This window comes from Pieris napi, chromosome 21, assembly GCF_905475465.1.
Source record: "Pieris napi chromosome 21, ilPieNapi1.2, whole genome shotgun sequence".
NCBI classification, from domain to species: Eukaryota; Metazoa; Arthropoda; class Insecta; order Lepidoptera; family Pieridae; genus Pieris; species Pieris napi.
The window spans coordinates 8,744,239-8,766,206 of record NC_062254.1 but is presented as its reverse complement, the minus strand read 5'-3'; the positions used below and the strand labels follow the sequence as shown (position 1 = coordinate 8,766,206).

Genomic DNA, 21,968 nt, shown 5'->3' with positions numbered 1-21,968 from the left:
GTTTTTTTAAATACATATTTGATTTTATTTTTTCTTTATATTTTTTTTAATTGTTAAGTTTCTGTTTTGTTTAGTACAGCTGTCACTCCAAGATAGTTTGATCAATTGAAAAACAGTGTTGCTAGTGACAGCAGCTTTAAGCCGAGTTAGGGAAAATAACTTTAATCCAAAATGGGCCCCAACTCTATTCTCAGTTTGTATTAATTGTTTTCGCTTTAATAAAATAGAGTATTTATTTCTTGTTTTCAAATATAAAACTCTTCACCTACAACTGTAATCATTTCAACCTATTTAAAGCATCAAAATACAAAATTCAAAGAAGTAAAATCAATTCATCTCCTTCAATTCCTTTCTGAGTATCTTTCCTGACGCTGTTTTCGGTATAGAATCTATAAACACTACGTCATTCACTTGTTTGTATGAAGCTACTCTCTCGTTGACGAAACTGGTGATGTCTTTAACGTTAGCTTTGGCGTCATTTTTAAGTACTATGAAGGCCTTCGGTGCTTCTCCTTTGCTGGAATGTGGAACTCCAATGACAGCAGCATCTTTCACTGAAGGATGGTCGCGAAGTACTGCCTCTAGCTCAGCTGGAGGTACTTGGAATCCTTTCACCTGGAATGAGGAATTTTGAGGTTAGAAAATATTTAGATAACTTGATTCTGTTTATAAATCAGGGAATGCTCTGATGATCAGAAAATGTTCTGATCGAGTCAATTGACAGTTGATTTTTATTGTTGCTTTTTTTAGGGGCCATCCATAAAGTACGTCACACGAATTTTAGGACTTTTGAACCCCTCCTCCCGTCCTTGTCACAGGTTGTCACATTTTTATAACCCCCCCCCCCCCCCCCCCTATTGATGTGATGTCACACATTTTTTAAATTTATGTATGTATTTAAAAATAATCGTTGTAATAACAGCTTTAAACAATTCGCGTAAGGTTGATTTTGCAATAATATATGCTTGTAACTTATAGAAAGAGACAGAAATATTGTTTCGGGACACTTTCGAGCGTTACTTTTATTCGAGACTGTGCATCTTGGGTTTTTTGTATATCAATGGTTTTAGTATTTTAAATTTTAAAATGTGACGTTACAAAAGTATTGACCCCCCCATGCCCCTTGTCACACGATGTCACACTTCGGTGATACCCTCCCTCCCCATTAACGTGTGACGTACTTTATGGATGGCCCCTTAACAATTGAGATTTCTTCTATTACTTTTAAGAATCAAAATTTCATATATGTAATGTAGAATCATTACTTAACGAATAAAAATACGACCAATCAGAGCCGAGCTAATGCCTCAAATGGGGTCTTGACTTTGGACAGTCCGTTCAGGGAACGCGGGGTAGTTCTGATTGAATATTTATTTATTTATTTACACTTCGTTGCAAATAAAAGAAACACAATACATAAAAATTATAAGGGATGCAACGGGCGGCCTTATCGCTAATAAGCGATCTCTTCCAGGCAACCCTAGTTAATAGAAAAACTAAAAAAAAAAAAAGAAACATGCGTGCGAGAAGTGCAGAATCCTTAATCTAAAGTAATACAAAAATATAAAAATATTAATAACAAACTAAAAACTTAAAAGCTAATCTTACAAATACATGAACAGCGAATAGTGATGTAAAAGGAAACATAAGAATTATACAAGTCACGATTGATGAGGATAGGATAAGGTTAAGAAATGAATATTTAGTGGAACATTGTGGTGATGAGGCGTTGGGTCTATGTGATATGTGGTTGAGAAGATTGTGATTAAAAGTGAGATCGGTGCCTTGAACCCGCTAGTTATAATTTAAAAAGTTGGGACAGTGTACCCTTGATCCTGGCAGCATTTCCTTGTTTCGTGATACCTATTCGTTGAGCGAGGAAAGCTCCAGCTCTGGGGACCCTGAACTATCTACCAGGTGACAACTTAAATCTTTAATTAGCGCCTGTGCCCAACGGCCCAAGAGTCTACTCCAAAAGGAACAAAATGAAAGTTGCAGGAAAGACTCTTATATATTTTGATATTTTTGGGGAGCGTTCAAGTATTACGTAACGCAATTTGGGGGGAGGGGGGGTCTTTTGAAGCGTTACAGTGCGTTACATGGGCGGGTGGGGGTTTTTATTTAAACAACGCGTTACGTAACATTTTTATCATAATAAAAAAACGGGGGGATAAATTGACAACCCTTTTCGTTTTGTACGGGGAATCCCTTTATTGTATTGTACGTTACTTTTATTTTTGCTTTCCTAAGTTTATGTTTCGGGGAATCCCTCGACTGTGTGTAAGTGATTTTTATTTTATTAAAGTTTTAAACAGAAGCACATTGTCATTGTGTAATGTCCTCGAAAGCGGAAAATTTGCATCGTCAGCTGTTCATGGCATATAAAAGCTATCATATTAACTTGCCAGCACAATTGTACCAAAAAATGCCAACAAAATTTGGAAAATGGCTAAAGAAAAAAAAAACAAAGAAAAGTAATTAGAACATATAATGGATGTTATACATATAACTTAAAAATCTCTTTTTTTGTTTATTACAACTGCAAACGCAATTAATACAATAACCAAGGTATTACTTTGTTTAACATGATTGTGTCTTTAATGATCACTTAAATGTTACGTAACGTTAGTTACAGAAAAACGTTATGGTGCGTTACATAGGGGGGAGGGAGCCTCTAAAATTGTTAAAAATTGCGTTATACTTGAACGCTCCCTTTGTTAGTCAGTTTTTCATGTAGTGATTCTGATGAGTTAATTAAAGTTTTAATTATACACTTGAATGTTCTCTTTCCGTTTAGGTTATTTTACCTTGGCCGCTTTACATATATTGTATTTTTTATTTTTTTTTGTTTTGCATGAGTGGTTTATAAGGAGTAAAAATAATATCCTCTATTATTTGAATTCCGTTGACCAGGAACTATGTTCAATATATAAAATGCAAATAAATCAGTGGCGCTACAACCTCTTTAGGTCTTGGCCTCAGATTTCTGAATCTGTTTCATGATCATTTATCAATCTAATAGGCAAGTAGGTGATCAGCCTCCTATGCCTGACACACGCCGTCTACTTTTTGGGTCAAAGGCGAGCCGGTTTTCTCACGATGTTTATCTTAACCGTTCGAGCGAATCTTAAATGCGCGCATAGAAACAAAGTCCATTTGTGCACAGTCGGGGATCAAACCTACGACATCAGGGATGCCAAGTCGATGTTATACATATTAAATATATATATTTAGTAAATCACTTAAATTTATTTTTACCTTGATAAGCTCCTTAAATCTATCAACAATTTTGATGACTCCATTCTCATCGGCAACAGCGACGTCACCACTTCTAAACCAATCATCGCTGAATGTTGCAGCGTTCGCTTCAGGATTATTCCTGTATCCTCTCATGACTTGAGGACCTCGTATCAATAGCTCACCGAGCTGCGAAAATGATTATTAAATTAGATTTATTAAAAACTTAATTTAATTTTTTTACATAAAAAATAATGATGTTCTGCTCTGATGTTAATAGATACCGGCGCCATGATAAAATAAAAAAGTAACTTATATCGAAAAAACTAGAAGATAATCTATTAAATATACGGCACAAAACCTAAATATTGGATTTGATTTGGTTTGACTGATAGGACTTTTAGATCGCATAGTGAAGAAATGAGTCGGAAATATATTCGACATTTTTGAAGTTATACTTCTTTAGGCGCGTTATGAAAAATTGATGAGCGTGAAATTTTACGATGCGCGCGCACCGTGACACAAAATTAACAGAATGAAGTTGCCCACGGAAGATGCTACGGCATTGGACATAATTTAAAAACAACATTCGAATAATAATAGAATTTATGTTACACTTAATGTAGAATAATAATATATATTTATTTATTTAATTTTTCAAATGTAAACTGAACTTTATTGACTATAATGACTCCTTTTCCAGTCTTTGATTATTTAATTGTAATTTATTATTTGCATGCAATCAAAAACTATTTTTAATAATACCATAGAAGTTTTACTTCTTACGCGCGTACATAAGTACACGCACCCATTTTTTTTATGTAATAGGAGGCAAACGGGCAGGAGGCTCACCTGATATTAAGTGATACCGCCGCCCATGGACACTCACATTGCCAGAAGCGCCGGCCGTTTAAGAATTTTAAAGGACCCGAAGTCGAATTGGTTCGGAAATACTTCACTGGTTGCACACAGTGGTGGTGCGCGGCAGCAAAAACTGCCTTAAAAAACGCTCAGTTGTGGAACGACGGGCGTCGAGGTGATACGGATGGTATTTTCTGGGTATAGTCTTGTTTCTGAATCTTCCCCATAAATCCTGACAATTTCTAGCCAAAATTATGTCGAAAATCACTAGTTTGATAGAACCGAGAGTTTTATACGCCGGCTTTTTCTCTCGGCCTACACCCTCTGTCTTCTTTGCCGATGAGTAGGGATATCTACCTATTCAAATTAAATAATGATAAGTGATACCTGTATCTTATATTCCTTAATAAACATATTTTATTTTTATTTATGGGTCTTAGACACCAGTTGTTTAAATAATAATTTCCCAAAGATTAGCACTGGGATCCAAATGTAAAACAGCCCTAATATAAATAATAATTATTGTATTGTTAAATAATATTTAAGACGTTTACCTGATTAGGTCCCAAAGTCTTCAAGTCTTGGTCGACAATTTTAAGCTCCGTACTAGGTACAGCGTTTCCAACAACACTATAGTCTGTACACCCCTTTGCACCTATACACACAACTGGTGAAGTCTCCGTAAGGCCGTATCCTTGTCCAAAACGGATTTTTCGCTGAAAAATGCGTTTAATTGGGTTTTTGAAAAAAAAAATTGTGATAAAGGGAAAGATGTATAACTTTTATAACAAAACTATTTTTTATTTTTTTTCGCAATAATACAAAAGTTATTTCAAAATAATAAATAATTTTTGAATCCAGTACCGAAAACACGCCGAACAAACCCGAGCGCGTGTGACGTCATAATGTTAGTTTTCACTTATGCAGTTGATAGAAAAATAATAAATACAGTGTTTTGATCTATTTAATTTTGTTAATTAATATTAATATTTAATATATTAAACATACTATATACCTATATATATGTTAGATTGCTTTAACATTATGACGTCACAACATGGTGATCGATCATTCATGGCGCATTTTTAAGTTTTTTGCATTAAACATCAATATTATTAACAATAAACTTTTAAAATACATTAAAAAAATCAATTTTTTTTTTTCAAAAATCCAATTGCTTAATACGATTATCTATCTATATTTTATAGCAGCAGTGGTGGCCTAGTGGCATCAGCGAACAACTCTCATCCCTGAGGTCGTAGGTTCGATCCCCGGCTTTCCAACGGACTTTCTTTCTATTTTCGCATTTAATTTCGCTCGAACGGAGAAGGAAAAATTCGAATTAGACCCAAAAAGTCTACGGCCACGGCGTGTGTCATGCACAGGAGGCTGATAACTTACTTGCCTGTTAGACTGAAAAAGATACATAAATCTAAGGCCCAGATCTAAAAAGGTTGTAGCGCTACTGATTTATAATAATTATATCTATTTGGTCAAAACGCTTTCTTCCGTACGTCATGTATCCTCTAGATATGTCAATGGTGTCTACCATTGACAGTTATAAAGGCATTATAACTGTCAATGGTAGACATTGAATGCACATCACTAAGATCTACCCTCTTTTATGTAAAATGAAGAAGGAATCGTAATTGATTCGTGGAAAAAAATCGGATGGAAAAATTTAAAGTGCTCCGTGGATGCTACAACTAGCTAGTATAAATGTTTTATTTTAACAAATACTTGACAATACTCAGAAAAGAAGAGAAAAAAGAAAGGAAATGCTACAGATAGTATTTTTACCTCTACTTTAGCAAGAAACCGATCAGCATCAGACGCTGCACAGGGAGCTGCACCATTTATTACTATGTCTAAATATTGGTATGTCTTTGAATTCGCCGCCGGGTGTGACGCCATCAGAAACACTGGAATTATCGAACAATTTTCTTAGATAAAAATTACCTACTTCATTACCGATAACAAATATAACTAGATATTTTTTATTTATTTACATTATTATAGATAGATAGAGAACTAACGTTGAGGTATTTGCTACCGCGGCTAATAAATGGTCTACCAAATCATATATTAGATTGCCTACCGCCAACCAACATAAACAGTAAATTAAAAAACTACTTTTATATGCATTTGTCGCGCTCCTAAACAAGACTGCTATGGTTACATTAATACAAACCACAGAGGTTTTCTAATGTAACATATTGTGATTATATTATATTACTTTGTAAAATAAAGAAATTAAAAAATAAATAATAATAATAATTAATCAAGGTAATCAAATATAATCATAGATTCACAGCTGGTCATAAACAGCCGCCATCTTTTCTATAAATTGCAAGGTTGTTTAAATTATGAGATTTGTTTAAGAGTCTTTCGTTGAAGTTGCTTTATCCGTGGAAAAATGTTTAAATACTGTTAAAAGAGTTAAGAGGCTTATCAATCCTTATAGTTCATCTTTAACCAGTTTCTTAAAAACAAATTATCACTAAGATTTCAAAACTCACATTATATAATTACTAAAAATCTCAAACAATAATTTATCAACTGTCCCATGCTGATAAAGAAAATATTATTATTAACTTATTGTGCAAAAATAGTATTATATTGTGTTATAAATTTGTATTATGTAGAAATCATAAAGTACAGTTAACATGTCAAAAGGAAGAGACTGGCGCTCACAACACAGGGAATCCTAGTGTGGTGAACTTTAGTTTACCTAAATATCCTGTATATTGTGTATAATAAAGTTTTTTCTTTGCTTTACATCGTTCACATATACCTAGAACTAGTTGAGCGCCTGTTATTGTGTATAATAAAGTACCGACCGAAAAGTCGACGGCGTGTGTCAGGCACTTTTATTTATTATTTTATTTATTCAATAGATGAAACCATAAACAAGATATTTACGTACAAACGCGTGACAAAACGCGTCGAGTAATATGCTGAAAGACTAAACTCAGACGTTATTCTTATCAATTTTATTTATTTAGAGTCAACTAATGGGTAGAGAAACATCTGCCCTGCGATTCTGTAACTCACTTCACGAACTCACACAGCGGTTTTCGCATCGGCGGTCTCTCTCAAATCAGTCGTGAAGCAGTCATTTTATGATTTGGCATTCTGATAAACAATAAAGTACAAGCTCCCACCTTTTCAGAATGCCAAATCATAAAATGACTGCTTCACGACTGATTTGAGAGAGACCGCCGATGCGAAAACCGCTGTGTGAGTTCGTGAAGTGAGTTACAGAATCGCAGGGCAGAATTGTGATAATGAAACGTGTTTTAATAAATAGTTTTTTAAATCATACTAAAAACCTATAAGGTATTTTTAATTAATATTTGATTATATATGTGATTGTCGGTTCTTTCTTTTATTTATAATATTATTATGTATCAGTATAACTTGCTTAGCGAAGAGCCACTCATGCGAGCAATACAAATAAAAAAAGAGTGCGTTAGAAGTTATACTTCTTTGGCGTATGGAAAAAAAATAACTAAAATGCAGTAGTGATTAACGATAAATATTAAAATTAATCAATAAAATTATTATTAGTAACTACTATCACCGTCGTATATGAAATTGATTTAATAAAAACACCAAAATAATATTTATTTATTCACACTTTTTAATTGTACTGTTACGAAACACGTGTTTTAAATATAAAATACTAGAATATACAACTTGAACATAGTTATTATCGATTTTCATGCCACCTAGAACTAACTTCATTATGTTAATTTTGTGTCAAAGAAGTATAACTTCAATAAATAAAATCTCTGTCGAGGTAGACCTATTTGTTTGTACACTGGCTGAGTTCACGACAGTTGCATGCTATATTATTAGTTATAAGATCTAAGTACATATGTATATATTTTTTAATTGTAGGATAATCGGTGTAGGTATTATTGTGGCGTTCTATCGCATTAGTGGTAACTGTTAAGATTTTGTAAGAATTTTGTTTTACCCACCTGCCTTAACGTCAGCACGTTGTTAAAAAAATTGTCGGATTTTATTAAAACTCACCTATTGGAGGAGCACAGAACAGGATATTAACTTTGAACTTTTCAAGAGCGTGTAGAAATGCCTCCGGCTGAAACTTCGGAACCGCAACCAACTTGATTCCCTGCGACATCTTGTGGAACATCAGCACTGATGCTGAATAAATATGGAAGAATGGCAGAACCGCTAAAACCGAATCTTGGTGTTTTGCTGTAATTTAAAATTAAATTATTTACTTATTCATAAACCAAAGCAAATGCACTCTTTTATTGAAACCTTTGTGTCTGATAATAAAACAATTTTATGAAGGAGTTAGTATCGACTAAAAGATGGAAAAAAACCGCGAAGACAAATACAGATAATGCAACTTTTTCTACAGCTGTGATACTTTTTGACATTCAACACCTTTTGTTTTCAGTCACCGTGACCACGCACGCTGTAAACGCGAAACGTCGGTTAAATTTAAAATTATGAAAAATTATTGTAAATACATAACTTCAATCCGTTTTACTATCAAATGTGTGAAAGTTATGTCAATAAAAGACAATACCTTTGTCTCTTTCTAACAAATTGTGTTTACGCTGTGATGGAAAGAGACAAAAAAGCACTTTAGTTAGCTGCAATTGGACAGATTAATTTTTATTATTGAATTAAATCAAATGTTTTCACTACAAAAACACTGTAAACTGGGTGAAAAATGTAATAAGGTTATATTATCATTATCGATATATATTAAATCAATTTCTAGTTTCATACGTCTGCAATAATAATGTATAAATTATTATTAATTTTACTAAATTATTGTTATAAATATTTGGTATTATTAGACATATTGAAATATAGGTATGTTATCTAAAGCTGGCGGCTTCAACACATTTACACTTTGTGCTTGTGTAGTGTCTGAATAAGCGCGAGACGTGATGTCAAACTGAAATACAATCACAAATACATCATGAAGACTGTCCGTCTCTCTCGCGCTCGGTCAAGCTTATGAGTATAAAAGAGACAGTTATGGTTTTTCTTTACTGTTTTATATTATTATTATTTTATACATGTTGATCTTTTTTCAAACATTACCAGGGCAATCTCGTGAAATGGTGCACAATATTTTTAATTATTTTAAGCATCTTAATAAAAACAGTTTAATGAAAAAATATTATATTTAATTTGACATCAGATGCGACTGGGGTTTCTAAGAGGAGTATTGAAATAATAGTTAGTCAAGTAAAAGTGAAGTGTGTTGAGCTAGATGGAGCTTATGTCGAAAAATGAAAAATTATTTACACGAACTACTCTTTCACGTTCTTGGTCTGGCTTAGAACTTTTGGATCCACCCTCGTATGCACCTAATATTGATATGTATTTTATGTATAATTACGTATAGTAAATTTAATTATTAAGACACGGTGTGCCCTTGTAAGTGAACTGAACTAAAGATTTTTTTTTTCAGTTAATATGAATCTTTCCTCCAACTTTGATTTTGTTAAATTACAAAATTCTGCTTTAAAGGTAACCAATAATGTTTTTAATTATTATTATTACTATGTATTTGAAAGTTGCAAAAAGTTTATTATCTAAATATTAAAGATAAAGCAGGAAAAATAATGCAATAAAAACATCTTGTTATAAAAAAGTGTTTTTGTGAATACGATTTCATATAAGAATTTCAAGGTAGACTGCACTTCACAATTTATATCAAAATATTTGGTTTTAAATACGTAGTAATATTAAAAGTTTAATTTATGATTGTCATCGCTAGCCAAAATTAAAACAAGAGACCCATAACCATCTTCCAATTGGTTTAAATTTCCAATACTAGTTTGGATATGTAACGACCTTCACCGAGATGCTTATTTAATGAAACGTATTTTATATTTAATTTAATATGTCAATAAATATAATCCATATGGGTTGCCTAGCAAATTTCAGTCCAGAGTATTTTTATTAATATTTTTTTAAAAATATTTTTTAAACATTTCACCGGTATGATTATTAGATAAATTCTACACCAATCGAAAGTATGAAGGCCACTACTACATGCAAATTATAAAAAAAATATTTTTTTTTTAATATTAATTAAACATACTCTGGACTGAAATTTGCTAGGCAACCCATATGGATTATATTTATTGACATATTAAATTAAATATAAAATACGTTTCATTAAATAAGCATCTCGGTGAAGGTCGTTGTATATCGGGATCTTATACTATAAGTTTACCCTTATTACCTGTAGTTTCATTGTGACACATTATCTTTGGCTCATTAATTTGTTCACAATTAGCAATAATGTTTTTATGAGTCAATTCAACTCCTTTCGGCAGCCCAGTAGTTCCACTTGAATAAGGAAGAAAGCAAATATCATTTATATTTCGTTTTACTTCTTTTAGACACGATTTGTCAACGTGAACATCTTCGCTTAGTTCATTAAATGCTATTGTTCCATCAGCTATGGATTGTCCGTTTGTTTTCACAACTATTATTGGTAAATTAAGTTTGGCTATTTTTAAAGCATCCCGAACCACACCAACTCTATCTGGGAGTGTCACAACAACTTTTGCATCAGACATCAAAAGTTGACGTTGGATTTCATCTGAAATTAAAACTTGATTGATTAGAATGATGACTATTGTATTAAGGCAAGAACCTTTATTTTGGAGATTTAGGCGGCGTCCTAATTGGGAGCGATCGTACGATGGCGCGATGCGTTTTTCATCTCACGATCAAAGTGGTCGTGCGATGACCTAACAGGTGTCCTAATAGGTCGCGCGATGTCCATCGTGTGATGCCATCGTTCGATGGCTGGCGCTCGTCGACGCATCGCGTAGTAACCGATTAGGACACTCAAAAGAGATCTGTTGCTTTGATTACATGATCGCACGATCAAACGCATTGTACGATCGTTATTAAAGCATTTCATGTGCTCGCACGATTACTTGCGAGGCAAATAGAACACTCTGATGAAATCTGTATGTTTGAACTCATCGCACGACGAGACCGCATCGTGTCATCGTGCGATCTTCGCCAATTAGGACAACGCCACAGTCAAAATCTGTTATAACGACATCGAAGGGACTACTCATATTTCGTCGTAAACCGATAGCATTAACAGCCGATGACATTGTTATTAAGAACCTAATACAATAAAATTCAGCAGGGACCTTTGATTTTGGTCAATAAAACCGGTATGTTTTTCTAAACGATGTCGTCGTAAACGGTTTTGACTGTATAACTAAAACGTAATTCTAGCCGTATTAAAAAATACAAAATTTTAATTGAATTTTAAGGATCTTCTTAAAATAATAATACACCTATTAAAACTCGATTCTCAAAAAAATAAAACGTTTAGTTTAAGGTTCCCACTATAGTCTAAGATCTGGCTGCAGGATTAGTGCGTTCATCTGTTATTAGCTAAAAACCAAATTTTTATGTATATTTATAATTAGGAGAATATGTATATTTTTCTATTAATTATCAAATATGGTTGCCTAATTAAATATGGCTGCAAATAAGGGTTGCTGGTTAAAGATGATAAATATTTAAGGTAGAGTGAAAGAAAGTTAACGCATAACACCATTTGTTAAGGCCGATTTACATTATTTTAGTGTTTAGGAGAGTGCTTTAGTACAACTTGAAAGGCAAGTTCTTTAGTGCTTTAGTGCGTTGCGAGTGAACGTTTACATTTCTTCCAGTAGAGTATCATTACAGCGCCACAATGAACGCGCAACGACGTCGGCAAATACACTCTATTCTACGCAAAATACTGACTGTAGTTATGGAACAAATAGAAGACGAGATTTTATTCGAAATAAATAAACTAAATATAAATAATAAACAAAATAGCTTCTTTTAAGGCAGTGTATGCCGAATGCCTAGCCTGTTTGTTTTTGTATAAATTGTTTTTAACGTTCCACAAACATTCGTGAACAACATATTCAGACACAAATTTGAAAGTTGTATCTTCCGACCATTTAGCCATCTTTAAAAATCAAAAAAACACGCACGCGTTTCACGGCACTTATGCACTCTCCTAAAGATTTTACTAAATTACGTGTTTACACACAACGAAGGAAGATCTCGGGGGGTGCGCGGGCGCGGGAGGGGTATCACTTGAAACAAAAATAAAAAGCGATTCTATTTTGACTTGAAACTTGAAAGTCAAGTAGAACCGTACTAAAGCAAGTAGAACCGTACTAAAGCAAGTAGCGTTTACATGTTTCAACTAAAGTACTATCCTAAAGCACTCTGCTAAACACTAAGATAATGTAAATCGGCCCTTAGACGAGGATAGCGATTGCCGGCTGTGCGACGCTTTTAAGCCATTCAATTCAATTAAAAATATTTTAATTAAACATACATAATCTCCTAATTATAAATATACATAAAAATTTGGTTTTTAGCAAAAAAACAGATGAACGCACTAATCCTGCAGCCGGATCTCGTTCTATTACGTTTAATAGTTAAAAGAACAACGTACGTGCAGTGTAAATAGGATTGACGGTTGTTATAACTCCGCCAGCTTCCAAAATACCCAAAGCAACCAGTGGAAAATCTGGGACATTCGGCAGGATAACCGCAACTGTGTCGCCATCACGAATGTTTAATTTTCTCCTGAGATTAGCAGCGAAAGTATTTGATAATTTGAATGCTTGTTCATAGGTGTATCCACGTCCAGTGGCCGAACATATCTGCAATTATACGTGTATTCAAGAAATTTATTTATTTATAAATAAAAAAGCTTGCCAACGCTCGGCACACTGATACATTGATAAAAGCAAAATAAAAATAAAAATTTTAATGTGTCTAGCACTTACAGACAAACATAGCATATAAGAAATAATAAAAATAAATTAAGCAAAACAATAATATAATTTAAATAAACATTAAACGAAAATCGCTCTTAATGTGTGAGGGGAGAAACTATGGATATCCAGATCCAGCTCGTTTAACAGAGTGCTCAATCTGGACATCGGTGAATTTTGGCCAATACGCGTTCTCCGGAATGGAGGGACAAATGGGATAATGGGATGTCTGGGATGTCTACTGGGTACACGAAATTTAAATTTTGTTAAAAGGTTGGGGCAATCTACCTGATTGTTAAGTATCTTAATGGCAAACGATACATCAATTAATTTTCTGCGATTCTCCAGTGACAACATCTAAGGTAACAGAATTCCTAAAATAAGTTTTCAGTAGGGCAGAGATTTCTCTTTTTATCAAACTTCACTTACGCCAATATTCTGGTAAATTATGATTTGATCATTTATTTATTAAAAAATAATAATAATATATTTAAAAAGTTTGGTCCCTGTGGCAGTGTACCTTTAACGCTGGCAGCATTACCTCGCTGTATTCCGATACTTATTCGTTGAGCGAGAAAAGCACCAGCTCTAGGGTCACTGGTACTATCTACCAGGCGTCAACTTACATTTTTAATTAGCGCCTGTGCACTTGAACCCCACGCTCCAAGAGTTCAAAGGGAACAAAATCAAAGTTGGAGGAAAGTCTCTTATATTTAACTCTTTATTTTTTATATAAACCACATAATTATTTCTTCAAATAGCAATCATGATCGTGGATTACAAGCGCAGTTTTCATTTTTAAACGTTGGTCAACCTGCGACTTAAGATTTTGACTCAAGCGAAAAGAGTGGCGGAGTTTATTGCCAGTTCTTCTCTTCCGTTCTACGCCCTTGATTTAAGAACTGGCAGTAAATGTAAAATTAGAAGCATTTAATGTGTATTTATTTTTTTGACGTTCATAAGTGTACATTGTGTTACCTACATTAATAAATGATTTTTGACTTTGCGAATTAAAATGTTGAGCGTGTGGCGTCAATTAAATGGCAACAGGCGCCGCGCTGGTGAAAACATCAACATAACACAGAAATAACACCAGGAATATTAATGGAACTATCAAACGCCAATAGTTCAGATGCTATGTAGTAGTAAAATAACTAAGTTAAAAGAAATTAAGTTTTCTCTCGAGCAATTACCATATTTGTATAGAATTTGAGAACAAAGATACTGGGTTATTTATATAAGTGTAGCCGTTAGGTGCCCATCAACTAAGGACACCTCTACATCTTCTGTAATAGCATACAATAAGCTAAATTTAAGTCTCAAGTACCAACTACTAGTAACTGAACAAATTGGGCCCAACCGCATTGTTCAATATCAACTGCACCTGTTTTTATAGAAACTAATAGCTTCTGCAGTGCCATAGTCATGTTAAGAATAAAATATATGCGTTGGAATACTTAGGGAAGCAAAAGCTATGGCCGATACAGCTCAAAGTAATTTGGATGCTGGTGTTTTATAAACCATATTGGTTTTTTTCTGTTTTATTTTAAATGTAGCAGTGATTTGTGATTTACTGTAAGGTAAGTTGTGTGCATAATTACAGTTCTTTATAGTAATTATATACATTAATAGTTCTTTGGATATCTTATGTTATATTACATGTTGATTTACTGTTATATTTTATTAAATTTCTGTATAGTTATGTATCAAGTACACTTTAAATTTAATTTACATAAAAAAATCCAGTAGTCCTATAGTAATTTTATAGTTTTTTAGTAAAAGTTTTGTGTCGCAGCACCAGCAGAGTGAGTGTGAATTATTTTGTTCTAAGATCTTTTAATAGTTGGTATTATTGTTAGATGGTGGTTATCCCGTCCTGATCACATGATTAAAATTTTGAATCATAAAATTATATGAGAATGTTCTATTACCCTAGATAGTCTTTAATGTATGAATAGACAGCAAAACACATATATTGAAAATAATTGTTTAGTATTAATATAAATTATATAAATTCACTATGGCATTAACCATCAATTGATCTTGATTATAGGATGCTTTTAATATCATGATCTATATTTTTATTTAATATCTTCAGGGAAAGGATCTCAATAATAAATAGCTATGTTGCACATGCTACAAATTGAAATGTTAATTATAATTCTTGTGCGACTATGATTCCTATTGTCCTCAGCAAGACACGTTGGCTTCACAATAGTAGTATTGTTCATGAAAATTATTAACTATTCTATGGTCAAGATTACAGAGATGATCTAGGTTAATCCTAAAACAGCTTGACTGTATTTGTCCGTTTTAATTAGATCTTATATCATTGAATACATAAACAAAAAGCCATATGTAGACTATTTTCCAAAAAAGCAATAACAATTTAAATACTAAAGCAAAGGCGCTAAGCGCTTTTTTTTTCGTACCTCTATTTTATAAAACCTATGTAAAATCATAAAAAACATATCAAAGATACTTACACTTAAGTTTTGTAAAAATCTTACCAAAACAGTTAAGGGTTTTGTGTTATAACTTACCTATATTATACAAATAGCACGTATGAACACGTAGCCGTGAGTGGAAAGTTTGAAGATTATTCATTATTCTTAATTCTTATGAGCTATGGCACATTAACGATAGTTTCGAAAAGCTTCGACATTCCATTTTTTTTTCTAGTTTACAACTGCACAGTGCACACACGACACATGACGTTCAGACTTTAGGTTAAGACTTTAAGAGTTAAGTTAAGACTTCCCAGTTTCCTTCAGTGATGCCTCATGCCAACTCCTGTCTCCTACAGAATGTTCCCCCTACGAACTTCAAATATCCCTAAATATTGATTAAAAATCCCTAATTTTTTTATTGTATAGTTTGATAGGTAATTTCAAATATGAATTAAAAATAAATTTAATTAGTATAAAATTTCTGTTGTGGTTATGCGGCTGTATTTTACACATTTACATATATTAATTGAAGAGCTAATAATATGTATCAAGTAATGATTATATTTTTTAACTTTTCTTGGTATATATATTTTATACATTATTTTAGAGTATTTTGTACTTTTCTAACCGTTGAGCCATTATTTATATCTTGGAGTATTAGCTATAGCCACGATTGGACTTTGTATTTAGTTTAGTTGTTGGTTGGGTTCGAGGATTAATATAAATTGTAAAATTTACCCCTAAAAATCCCCCTGGACATCTTGTTTTCCCCTAAGTATAAGAGGAAATCCCCCAAGTTGGCACTATAATTGCAAATACGCCCACGGAGCGCTTCCTATGTTTTCAATACAAAAATGTACCATGACTTTTCTATTACTATAGCTATTCGATTATTATTCCCGCCTTGACCTCGGCTGTATATATATCGTAGCCAACTAGCTTAATTAGCCGTTAAATCAACAGTCTAGTCTCTTTAGTAAACAGCACCATTTAACTAACGGCCTGAATGATATTCAGCCATTTGATCAAAGAGCTAGGATAATGACTTGAATCCATGACGTTACATTACTTGCCTATCCTGTTCATTTCCTAAGCATTAGCCAGCCAGTTTATTAAATGTTGTAATAAATGCTACGGCTGAATATCGTTCAGGCCGTTAGTTAAACGGCGCTGTTTAGTAAAGAGCCTAGGCTCTTGATTAAACGGCTAATTAAGCTAGTTGACTGCGACATATATACCACAATGATAAATAATTATTAGTGGTATAATGAAGTAAAATTGAAAAGAACAAAAGAATTGAAGTAAAATTGTTATTGTTCAAGGTAAAGTTTAGTAGTACCTAATAGTAACATATAAGGGCAATTAATAAGACAATGAAAACATCAATTACATTAAATTAATTTTTTTCTATCCATTTTAACTGGTATGATAAAATGTTTTTATCACCATCACAAGAATTGTAAAATTTATCATCCAATTTATCTACTTTAAACTAACATTGTTATCATGGCAACACAAATAATTACGATTATTTTTAGTATAGATTAAAATTATTTTCGAGTAAACAAACATGACGTAGGATCACAATCGATTGTTCATATAAATTATATGCAGGGCTAACATGTTTTATTCTAAGAGTACATTGTCTTCACATATAATTATTTAACTAATGTAAACAAAATATTGTAAACCTATTTTAAAAGAGTAAGTGTGGAGTTTCTTGCCCATTCTTCTCCACACGAAACTACCTTTTGGAAGGGGCAACTAGAATCTTCTTTGTATTTTGTTTGACGTTCAAAAGTGCCATTTTAGGTGGTCTAATTGAAATAAATGATTTGACTTTACTTTATAATCCAATTTAATTCCACTATCGCAGGCACTGAATAATAATAACCATGTGGCGAATCCGTACTACCTGTAGCCGGAAGGAACTCTTAGTCCAAAAAGGAAGATGGAGTTGGAGGGGGAGAAATGAGGAAATAGTACCGCAACCCAACATCATAGGGAAACGAACTGGTTTTGGACTGGTCACCTAAAGAGAATGAGAGTACAACAATGGGCCGTGGGTCTCTCAGCCAGCTCAGACAGCCCTTTTCGACGCCGTGAAAAGTACAACCCGTTTGAGAAATCTGAGAGGTTTTTTTTATGTTATATCATCTTCGTTAATGTAATATACATCTGCTGCTAAAAGTGATAAATGGTTCGGTTCTACTACGAAATGGTCTCAAATTCTCTAGGATATATAGCCTGGAAGTGGAAAAGTGTGTATTCTCTATAATGGGACGTACGGTCGGAGTACAATGAGAGCATCGTCGGCATGACAACTTAAGTCGTACCCTGTCGTGTTTTAAAACACTCCGACCGCAATTTTCGGCTGTGAACTGAACCCGAGACCTTATCATTTGCATACATCACAAGGCCGTCCGAAGTCCCATAGAAATGGTTCAGTTGGATGGTTTTCACCAATTGAAAGGTCTTTTAAAATCTCACTCGCGCCTCTTAATTGTATTTTTTAATGCTTTACGGTTATTTAATTAATAAATTAAAAATGTTAATTCTATTAAGACAAATTAAATCGTTTTTTAACAGCGAAATTGTTAACTTCAACAATCAAGGTCACTCCAAAATTCGACGACGTCCGACCTTTGTACGACCATGTTTTGGTGCGCAGAATACATTAACACGAATCTATAAACGATTTAATGTTGTTGATTATTTATAAATTGACCTGCTTTTAAAATTATCTACTTTAAACATTAAAATTACCCATTAGACAACTCAACTAATATAGTAATGACACTTATTTATAGACCATCGAATCCGTAGTCGCTTTTCATTTAATTTGTTATCGTATTTGCTACATATTGATAGAATTCGTGTCAATCAATACCCAACAAAATAAAATACGTGTTGATTATTTAAAATATAAAATAGGGCGTTGTAGCTTATGGTTTATTATTGTTGACAATTGACATACAGATTAAAAATCGTTATTTGGCTTCTACATATTATGTATACATAAGTTACACAGTAATATTATTTATAATTCTTAATTAACTTACCGAAGCCGTCCTTTCTGGCCATTTATCCAAATTTTGCCATATATATTCGTAAAGTGTAATATTTGGTATGTCCTTTATTTTTTCATATGGCGAATTTATTATTCCATCACTCGTCCACACACTATTATATCTCACACAGGATTCATTAAACTTATTAAATGTCCGTTGAAGTAGACGCAAACTCCTCGCCATTTTGACACGACTGTATGCCTTGCTGATGTTTTAATAACTGATGCTGAGAGGCTCGCCGGCCTCCGCTCGCCGCTGACCGCTCGTACTGCTAATTATCTGTAATTATATGTAGATAATGCAAATCTATTTTGTGTAACCTGCCATCTAATGATGTTGTAATAAATTTGTTCGGATGTGGTTTTTTAGGTTCCATAGCCGTTTTATGAATAATATGGTTGACTCTAATTTAAAAATAACTAAAATATATTTCAGTGAAAACGAAATGTCTCTGTCTAAATGTATAATTTTTAAGTACCTAATACTTAATCATCTATAAATTTTATTTAACATTCAAAAGTGTCATTTTTGGTGGTCTAATTGGAATAAATGATTTGACTATTGACTATCAGCTGTTTCTTAAATATAGCAAATTTATAATAAAAGCATTACGGTTAGTATAAAAGTGAATCGATATATTTTGTATACGTTACATAATACTTGAACGCTCCCTAATATAGATTTAAAAATATGCAAAATCTTTATTTACATATGCCTAATCTATGTCTGCTACTTTCGGCTACTTGGTACTTAACCTCTTCATAGACTACTCCGACTCGCACTTGGCAGTTTCGAGTGATTTTTGATACCATTTATATCTCTGTTTATCTGTCTTATGCTTATTTAGGTATCTGTTTTTGGGACTATTTGCATTACGGAACATACATATTTTGTACTTTCGCAACCTCAAACATTTAATCAGTTATCCCCGCACTATCATATACAATTATACATATTTGTGCTCACAGATTAAAGATACATTGTTCCTTTTCACGCACATTACTTATCTGATATGATACTTCATTCCCCAACGTATTCAATTATAACGAATGTCAAATGTTGATAATGTATATTTAAAATTAAACAGTATTGCTGTAGATTGCATTTATATCAGCTATGGTATTAACTTACCCTTATATTTAATAAAAAACCTATAGCTAAAATAAGTGTTCTCTCTCAGGCCACTGATCCTCAATCACCTTCTACATTTTTTGGTGTCAGTGAAGAAAAAAAAGTGCGTACAAAGTACACATGTCAAAAGTGAAACTTCTTTGGCGAACTAATTTTTAACTCTCATATTTATACAAATCTAAAACTTTAGATTTCCGAGACTTTGAGGGAGTGAAAAAGGAAGATATGTTAGGAATTTAATGAATTTAATTTTTTAAATTTATTTTTTCGATTATAGATACACGTGGCTTTTTAATTTACAATTCGTCATTTGAGATTTCAATAATTTATTTTGCATAAAATATAAAATACTAATATTTCATAAATTCTCTTTACGAAATTTTAATTTTAAAAATAGTATTTCTGTAAGCTACTTCGCTCTTTTCACTCTCTCTCACTGATTCTCAATCGGTCTCTCCCTTTTCTTCGACAAACACGCTGCACAGCTTCGTGACGATCCGTAAAAATTTTACCCTCATGCATCTAAAGAAGTTTCGCTTCAAAAATAAATACGTTCATCGCCATGAGCAATCACGGTGATCTTCACAGACTGATATTAAAAATATTTGCTCTTATAAGAGTTACTTGTATAAATTAAATACATTTACATTTGTATGACTTTTAAATTTTAATCCATTAGAGTTAATAACGAAAAAACTTCCACCTTTAAAAGTCCTTCAAACATTTATAATAAATAATCCATATCGTAAGACTGCACAGACTGTTGAATGCAAATTTGACTGATACAAATGTTTGAATTGTTTGTCGTAAAAAACAATTTTAAAATTCATGCCAATCGAGAGGCTTATCATATAATTTAAAGTTATAATAAACAGAAGGTAGAGATATATTTTTTGGTATTTCAAACTTATATTTGAAAAATACTAAATCTAGTCTTGTTTGGGTGTCCAATCATAATAGTAACAAATTGGAGCGCACAGGAGATTGCTCTACTTAAATTATCAGCAAAACTGAATGTGCTTGATGTCTCATCGGGGTTTCACAGTACTACCCAAACATAGTAAACATTATTCTACTTGTTACATGTGATAATGAACGTGAAGACAGATAATAAAAGGTAAAGTTATTCAATACTAAGGTGACCAACTATACTGAGTTTTTTACTCTTTTTTCGCAAACCGTACTCTTTTTAAATCCTGTACTCTGAAAGTACTCATTTGTATAATTTAGTTTTAATAGAAATTTCGTTATATTGTCCGGGCACTAATGCTGCTGTTATAAGGGTATTTTCACTAGGGAATGATTATTGGAGAAGTCGCAACTTTCTGTAAAAACATTATCTGCCGTCTTAACAGTCAAATTTAATATGCAAAATGAAAGTTGTTCGGATATGGCTACATTATGAGACGAACATCCTCATTTAGCAACATCCACTCCGAAGAAAAATATGTTTTTAAAAGAAAATAAACTTTTTATCGTTTTTTCTTCTTTTATCTTCACCTATGAAATACTTGCAGTGTACTCTTTTTGAAAAAAAAAATAGTTGGTCACCTTATCAATACTGAAGTGAGACGACGCATATGTACATTGCATTTTGTTATTTGCATTTTTGCTTGGTGGCAGACAATAGAAGCTTTAATTCAGATATAATACCTTTAAATGCTTTGGTGATGATGGCTTACCAAGTTAGTACCGGTATACGAGTAGTAGGTAGCGAGGGAAATAATCCAACATTTATAAAATTACTCTCCAGAATTATCTAAATTTGCATGTAAACACGAAAAATACCTACGCTACTGCTATTGCTATCTCATGCATGCCATACTATAGATATTTTGCGTGTGATCATTGTTATTCAAGTATTGTACACATGAGTTTTGATTATTAATAGCCAGTTTGAAGACAGTATATGTTTTAAATTATTTGTATCATATTTTTTAAACTAGTTTACAGAAATATGTATATAGAAAGTTAATGTCAGTTTTAAAACTAGCAACCTACTATTACTCGTAAAAAATACTTACGATATTTATGTTTGTTATTGCTTGATTGTGATTGCTCTAATCTTTGTAGGATACAAACCGCAAACGATTCACAATATCACTGACTCATGCTGCTATATTTATTCGCATATTTACGCAATGGCATGTCGTCCAAGCACGGTCGGAACCAGACTGAAACTGATTACTAAACGCGAAGTTTTGCTATGTATGTGTATTTGATGCAAACAGTTCTTTGTAGGTACATATGTATTACTTGCTCTGAGGAGACTCGTTTAACTTTCAAATTCTATCTTTAACTATAATTTAGTAACATTTAAGATTAAGTTGCAACCCAGAATCTTATTCGAAAAGTAACAAGTGTTTTTTTTGTTTTAATACCCAACATTACTACATTTT

The 21,968-nt window shown here is 32.7% G+C and overlaps 1 protein-coding gene across 1 annotated transcript; it reads right to left on the bottom strand.

The window, feature by feature from the left end:
* Nucleotides 1-32: 32 nt before the first annotated feature.
* On the bottom strand, nucleotides 33-21,754 carry LOC125060414 (4-coumarate--CoA ligase 1-like). Its single transcript, XM_047665315.1, has 9 exons — nucleotides 21,594-21,754; nucleotides 18,430-18,717; nucleotides 12,593-12,803; nucleotides 10,346-10,708; nucleotides 8,140-8,325; nucleotides 5,899-6,020; nucleotides 4,653-4,814; nucleotides 3,259-3,426; nucleotides 33-615 (listed from the first exon to the last, which is right to left on the bottom strand). Exons 2-9 carry the CDS (start codon nucleotides 18,619-18,621, stop codon nucleotides 328-330), a joined length of 1,692 nt encoding a protein of 563 aa, XP_047521271.1. The 5' UTR covers nucleotides 18,622-18,717; nucleotides 21,594-21,754; the 3' UTR covers nucleotides 33-327.
* Nucleotides 21,755-21,968: the final 214 nt, after the last annotated feature.

Excerpts from the sequence above, each read along its gene's own strand:
- LOC125060414 (XM_047665315.1), bottom strand. The coding sequence starts at position 18,621 with ATGGCGAGGAGTTTGCGTCTACTTCAACGGACATTTAATAAGTTTAAT. Across the intron at positions 12,804-18,429 it reads GGCCAGAAAGGACGGCTTCG|ATATGTTCGGCCACTGGACG; the intron begins GTAAGTTAATTA and ends GTATAATTGCAG. Across the intron at positions 10,709-12,592 it reads CAATCCTATTTACACTGCAC|ATGAAATCCAACGTCAACTT; the intron begins GTACGTTGTTCT and ends TTTTAATTTCAG.